The sequence below is a fragment of the Ceratotherium simum genome, chromosome 21, assembly GCF_057802395.1.
Source record: "Ceratotherium simum simum isolate JZ-2026a chromosome 21, ASM5780239v1, whole genome shotgun sequence".
NCBI classification, from domain to species: domain Eukaryota; kingdom Metazoa; phylum Chordata; class Mammalia; order Perissodactyla; family Rhinocerotidae; genus Ceratotherium; species Ceratotherium simum.
The window spans coordinates 49,019,124-49,026,635 of NC_141920.1; the positions used below are offsets into that span (position 1 = coordinate 49,019,124).

Consider the following 7,512-nt stretch of genomic DNA (forward strand, 5'->3'; position numbering starts at 1 on the left):
ACTCTTAAGAACAAAACACAGGGGGAAAGTTTCATGAGCTTGGGTTGGGCAATGATTTCTTGGATGTGACATGAAAAACACAGGCAACAAAAGAAAAAACAGACAAACTGGACTTCATCAAAATTTAAAACTTTATGCATCAAAGGACATGAATAATAGAGTAAAAAGGCAACCCACAGAATGGGAGAAAATATTTGCAAATCACGTATCTGATAAGAGATTAATACCTAGAATATATAAAGAACTTCTAAAACTCAACACCAAAAAACTAACAACCCATTTAAAAAATGGGCAAAGGAATTGAACAGACATTTCTCTAACAAAGATATATAAATGGCCAATAAGCACATGAAAAGATTATCAACACCACTAATCATCAGCAAAATGGAAATGAAAAACACAATGAGATACCACTTCACATTCATTAGGGTGGCTATTATCAAAAAAACGAAAAACAACAAGCATGGGTAAGGATGTGGAGAAAGTGCAACCCTTGTACATTGCTGGTGGGAATGCAAAATGGTGCAGCCACTGTGGAGACGAGCTTGACAGTTCCACAAAAAGTTAAAAATGGACTTGCCACATGACCCAGCAACCTCAGTCCTAGGTATATAACCAAGAGAACTGCAAACATACACCCACAGAAACCTGAACACAGATGTTCACAGCAGCTTATTTATAATAGCCCAAAAGTGGAAAAAACCCAAAAGTCCATCAATTGATAAATAGGATAAACAAATGACAGGCATAAGTCACTTCTCTGCGCTTCGCTTTGCTTCGCAGATACTGCATTTTTCTTACAAGACCCTCCACCAGCAAAAATATTATGACTTGTTAGTCAGTTAGACAGATGAAGGTTAGCATTTTTTAGCAATGAAGTATTTTTTAATTAAGATATGTACATTGTTTTCTTAGACATAATACTATTGCACACTTAATAGACTACAGTATAGTGTAAACATAACTTTTATATGCACTGGGAAACCAAAAAATTCACGTGACTCGCTTTATTGCGGTTGCTTTACTGCGGTGGTCTGGAACTGAACCCACAATATCTCTGAGGTATGCCTGTATGAAATATTACTCAGCTATGAAAAGGAATGAAGTATAAATATATGCTAAAGCATAGATGAACCTTGAAAAAATTAGCTAAATAAAAGAAGCTAGTCACAAAGGGCCACATATTGTATGATTCCATATATATTAAAGACCTAGAATAAGCCAATTCTTTGAGACAGAAAGTAGACGGTGGTTTCCAGGGACTGGGAGGAGAAAGGAATGGGGTTTCTTTTTGGGCTGATGAAAACATTTTAAAATTAGGCAGTAATGATGGTTACACAACTTGGTGAATATAACTAAACACCACCGACTGCACTCCTTAGAAAGATGAATTACACGATGTGTGAGTTATTTCTCAATAAAAAGAAAAATTAACTAAAAACTTTAATTTAAAAAAAGATTCAGAATGACTTCTACTCAAAGTTGAACAGACAGCTCACCTGCTCATAGATCTCAATGGCTTTCTGGTACTGCTCAAGCTGGGCAGCATATGCTGCCACCTTCAGCAGACACTTGTTAGCTGAACTGAAATCAAGGACCAGAGCAGAGTAAATATAACAATCTGATAGAACAACAAAAAGATATCCCAGTACAACTCCATTTGGTCCAATACACTCAGAGAGTACAGTAAAAGTTTGTCTTTTATCATGTATAACAAAACCCATTTAATTATATTAAGAAAACTAATACTTGCCTGTTGGATTCTTCTCCTTTGTAATAATCAGCTGATTGTTCATAATGTGCAATAGCCTGAAAACACACATATATTTTATTCAAGCTACTTGTGTGGAGAGTTGCATTTAAAAACTACATTTGCATAGGTATTTTTTTTCCTATAAATAAACCTACTCCAACAGCAAATCTTACATAACTTGGCCTACTTTATTTATGGAATACAAAAAAGCACGCACCTCCAGAAGCCTAGGAGTAAAATGCTCCCTGTCCATCAAAATCTCTTCTTCCCTTCCCCCATGGCAAATTCCCAGCTGCTCCACTTCCCCAGCCCCCACTGCAGTTAGGGGTAGCCATGTGACCCGTTTTTTCCAGTAGAATGAAACAGACATGCAATGGGCTACTTCCAGTCTTGGCCCATCCATCTGACTTTGCATCCTTCTCCAAGCCTTTTCCCCTTCCCATGAGCTAGAATGGCAATGACCAAGTCTAGAGTGACATTTCACAAGTTGAAGATGGCAGAACTTCTATCTGGTTCCTAAATAACTACAAAGGGCAGAATGTACCCCAACCCCCATGTCCCCACCACTGCCAAACCCAGGACGGCTACACTGGATTGTTATTTTAGAGACATATGAAGCTCTATTGCATTTTAGACCTATGGCTCACTACAGCAGCACAGACTATGCTCACTAACACCTTAACTGTTATCTAGAATAAGGGTGATGCCTTCCATCTAAAATGTGTGGTGCTGAATTAAGAGTCAAGTGGAGAGGAAACGGGTTGCAGGCTGGAAAGCTGGAAGGCCCTTATCACTCTGTGGCATAAGATTTGGTGAAATCAACCATGTGACAATTTGGAAGGCAAAACACGTGCCTAGTGGAGCCGGAAACCCGATGGGAAGAATCTCTATACAGAGCCAGATGATAGTTTGGATTACTGTTTTCAGCAAGGTTTTATGAGAAAGAATCAGCCTGTTTGTAGGCAATTATGAAAGGAAGCAGATCAAGTACAGAAACAGAGCCTCATAAGATGGAAAGGCCAACGGCTTCTATACCCCAAATGGCAACAGAGAAGTCTGAACAATGTTTTAAACCAGTCCGGCAAACTTTTCTGTAACAGGCCAGATAATAAATATTTTAGGCTTTGTGAGCCATATGACCTGTTGCAACTACTTAGCTCTCCTACAGTAGCACAAAAGTGGTCACAGATGATATATAAATGAATGACTGCGGCTGTGTTCCAATAACCTTTATCTATGGACAACGAAATTTCAGTTTCATATAATCTTTATGCGTTATAAAATGCTTTTTTTCCCCCTCAATGATTAAAAAATGTGAAAACCATTCTTAGCTTGAGGGCATACATAAACAAGTGGTGGGTTTGTAGACCTCTGCCTTAAGTTTCAAGATTTTCCCAGTAAGCCCGTAAGAGGGAGGTAGTACAATGCAAGAATCAGATTACAGGTGCTGTCTTCCCACTTGAGACTATCAGTTCCATGACTTCAAGGCAGCCCTAATGAGTTAAAAAAGAGGCCCAGGGACAAGAAAACAACAAACAAAATAAAACAGGCTAGGGAAGTATGTTAGAAAACCACTGTGGTGTGGTTACTGGTCAGGGAGCAGACTGGAAACAAACAGACCTGCCTGTAAAGCCTCAGGCTCCCTGTCCTGCAGGTGGTAGTGACCATGACCAAGAGAGCAGAGCCACCTCTGAAGCCACAGGCTGAAGGGGGCAGGGCCAACATTAGCCTAGTCTGGGCTGTAGAGCACCGCGGACGGTTTGTGAAAAGCAGACGCTTCTCTGTTCGAATGACTATGTTTTGCGTCTATTTGTTTCAGTCATTTAGCCCACCCTGACTACTATGCTCCCCCCAAAATTTTATCAGCATTATTTATAATCGGAGAAATCACAGAAACAATTTAAGTGGTGAAATATAATGGGCTAATGTGCTATGATTAAAATTAATGGAGGGAAAGCTCAATATGGAAAGTCCTTCATGAAATATTAAAATTAAAGAACACTATAGTCTCTTTTAACAAATATACTATACTAGACGCACCCAGAAAACGCCTGGTAGAATATATTCCTTTGGAGCACAAGTCAGAGCTGTCACATACATACATGTGTGCAATTATCTGAGGAATGCACATCTTCCCCTACTAAAATGTTAAGCTCTGTGAAGGCAGGTCACATGGCGGTTTTGCTCACCATTATGTCCCAGAGCCCAGCACAATGCCTGTCATGTAGTAGGTGCTCAGTAAACAGACGCTAGGTGAATGAATGCAAACTGCACTTCACATGAGGGTCCCCTATTAACTACTACCAATATCTTGGTTAATTTGAATGCCCCAGAAAGAAAAGTTAGTCAGTGAATTTATGATTAATCAAAAATAATCTCTGAACTGTCCTCACTCTCCCCAGTATTCAGCACTCTTTCCCACTGCCATAAATGGTAAGGTATGAGAAACGTGACCAAATCTTTCTGCAGAGTATCAGATTATACAAGCTCTCCCCAGAGAGGGAGCATAGCTACTTATCTTCCTAGTTCTTACAGCACCAGAACTCAATGAATAGGGTTGGCTTAAACCATATGTAACTGCTGTTTTGGGGGTTAAAAAAAAAGGTCAAATGTCACTAATTTGGTTTAACCTAACACTTATTAGATAACGGTATCGCTTCATCAAAATGTTATAACTGTAAACTATAGCTAAATTTATCACATAAAAGAAAAACTTAAAGTTTGGTTTTTAATAATGCTAATTAAACTAATAATCAAATTTCATGGTTGTCCCAAGTTCTGTCAGAGACCAAAGTTGAAAGGAAAGCTTATCTACAGCCTTAACAGAGAAGTTTCAGAGAAAACAGGTTGGCCTCAGGTTATCTTTGCATGTCTACACCTAGTCTGAACTTTTAACATGTAGTGAAACTTACCAGGCACAAACAGACACTTACACACTAGAAACTGGCCTGCTGTATCTTACAATTTCAAGGATAGCAACAAACATCAAAAGTAGAACACAGCCACCAATAACAACAGCACAATAACAATAAATCCAGACATGAAAACCAGCCTGATTATCCTATTATTTAAGTAGCGTGCCAAAGGAATTACAATATTCCTCCTTGGGGAACCTGGTTAAGTGTCACGATGCTGGAGAATACACGGATCCTGAAATGAGACAAAGCTCTCTAGGACTACAGTCATCATCAGTGTCTTAAAGCAAATGCAATTTCCAGGGCTCAAGCTTAACAGTTCATTTTGTGGATGAAATAACTTTCAACAGCCTTCCGATGGGATCAATTCTTTTAGAATATATACCCCTAGAGAGGAACTAACACGAACTTGCCACAGACATCTATCCTACATTGTAACAAACAGTATGAAGTCATGTTCTCTAGGGGCTAAAACACAAATGGGTCATAGTTCCTCTGGATATTTTAAAAGACCATTTAAAAAGGACCCAACTATTATTTGGTTCAGTGTTTTACTTCATGAAGTCAAGTAATATGAGTTTAATAAACTTCACGCTTCATGGTTCACTAGCTAAAATCTGTGAATGAATCAGAGAACATAGAGTGGCCAGTATTAACAGGGATGAAATTGATCTGTAATAAATAAGATATAAGATACCTTGGTGTGTCTGATTTTTCTAATTTAAACTTCATACACCACCTACCACAATACAGTGAGTCCAACCAGGGAAATGACGGTGATGATGTTTCTAAACACAAGAGCCCAAACATCAGGGAATATGACAAGTTAACCCTGTGTGTGTGTTGAGCAATATTCTTAAATTGCTTTAAAAGAACACATCATATCAATGAAAGAAGATGCCACCTACTGGCCAACTCGCAGAATGGCAGGAACACCAAGGAAGGGGGGCTTTAGAAGCTGCCATGACAAATCAATTTTTCTAAAAAAGGAGGAAAATAAGAGTGCGCCATAGATTATTTTACCTACCCTGCATTTTAAGGAGACCCATGTGGTGAAGTGGCTGCCCGAGACCATGCCCTGGCAACAGAGATGACACAGTGCTATGGGCTCCCACCTTCAGAGTGCTCTTCTGACCACCATGGACAGGGAGGTGACAAAGTAGACTCAGCTGGCAAGATGCTCTGCACATGAGTGCTGATCTCCCCAAGATGATTCACCTTCAATAAAGATATTGTGCCCACCCAAGACACCCTGACCAAATAAATATCCCAGCCACACCAGACCTGTCTCCCTCCTATTCCTTCATCAATTTTACACCAGGGAACAAAGAAGAGCTCAGATCTGGGCTCATCATCTCCCTGCAGGATCTGCAGATAACCTCTCCAAAAAGAAGGTGCACATGCCACTGTGCTTGGTAGCCCTGATCTAGTCAAGATCAGAGAGAGGGTAGCCTTGGAAAAACACGGCATATTATGATAAAAATGGCCAAATAATGAATTTTATGTAACAAGTCCGCAAATTTTGTGCTGTATAACAAAAAAAGGTGACAAATGAGCAAAAACCTGAAGCACAAGGGGAAGTCAGCCACGTGGACATCTAGGGAGCTCTGCAGGCAGAAGGAACAGTGGTGCAAAGGTCCTGAGGGAGGAGCTCATCTGGCATGTGTGAGGATCAGTAAAGAGGTCAGGGTGGCCACGGCAGGGTACAGCGTGCGGAGAAAGGGGGAGAAGAGTAAGAGGAGAGGTCCGAGAGGCACATGGGTGAGGGGGCAAATTAGTGGGCAGTTGGAGGCCATCTGCAAGACTCTGACTGTGCCTCTGAATAAAGGGGAGGGCCAATGTCAGGTTGCAAGCAGCAGAGAAACAGTCTGATTTACTGCCTACAAGGATCACTAGCTGCTCTGCTACATGGTAGCGGGGCAGGAGTAAAAGCAGAGAGGCCAGTTTGGAAGTTACTGCCGTAATGCAGTGAAAGCTGAGGGACAACAAGGTAGTCAGAAGTGCTAAGACTCAGGAGCTTTGAGGACAGTGCCCACAGAAATTGCTTACAGACTGGACATGGAGAAAGAGAACGCAAAGAGGCCTGTGGTTTGCAGGGGAACACTGGGTTGACAGGCAGGACGAGATCAGAATTCAGGCTCAGACATGCTGGGTTTAAGATGACTGTTGGACGCAAGTGGAGGGGCTGGCAGACAGGGGGATACGGGAATGTGATATTCAGGAGAGGTCTGCACTGCAGACAGATTTGCATGTCACTGGCATACAGATGACACTTAAAGCTGTGATGCTGACTGCGTGCAGAGAGAAGTACCAAGGGGCAAATGCAGAGTGAGAAAAGACAAGGACCCAACCCTGGGGCACCCCACACTAGAGGGGGAGAAGAGGAGGCACCAGCCAAGGAGCTGGGAGAGAGCGCTCAGTGAGGTGGCCACCGAACCAGGTGGGGGCAGTGTTCCAGAAGCCGCTGAGGGAAGAAGTGAAACAAAGAGGAAGAGTGACAACTGTCTGATGCCGCAGCAGGCCCAGGGAGTGCCATGACCATTGAGACAGGATGGGACAGTAATCTCTACAAGCACGCTTAGCGTTCATTAGTCTGACAGTAACTAGCAATGATCTCCTCCACTACTGTCTATCTGTCTGACTCACATCTGTTGTCTTACACAGTACTCAGGAGCAGTTTTACATAAACATCTGTCTCCAGTCTGAGCTAAGGCAGCCTCTGGAGCCTAACAAATGTGTTTTCCTCACACTGAGATACACTCCAGCCCTGCTGGTGATCCCATGACTGAGAAGTCAGCGCGAGACAGGAGAAAACTCAGTGCTGGGGCCAGCTTTACATCAGCT

At 41.7% G+C, this 7,512-nt stretch overlaps 1 protein-coding gene across 2 annotated transcripts in view; it reads right to left on the bottom strand.

Annotated features, from left to right (window-relative positions):
* The window catches only part of NAPB (NSF attachment protein beta), a 60,244-nt gene that overhangs the window by 11,745 nt on the left and 40,987 nt on the right, over positions 1 to 7,512 (bottom strand). For both annotated transcript variants that reach the window (XM_004441939.3, XM_087445706.1), the window contains 2 exons: positions 1,754 to 1,809; positions 1,500 to 1,584 (listed from right to left, as the gene is read on the bottom strand). In XM_004441939.3, coding sequence (XP_004441996.1) covers positions 1,500 to 1,584; positions 1,754 to 1,809 — 141 coding nt within the window. The remainder of the gene's footprint in view (positions 1 to 1,499; positions 1,585 to 1,753; positions 1,810 to 7,512) is intronic.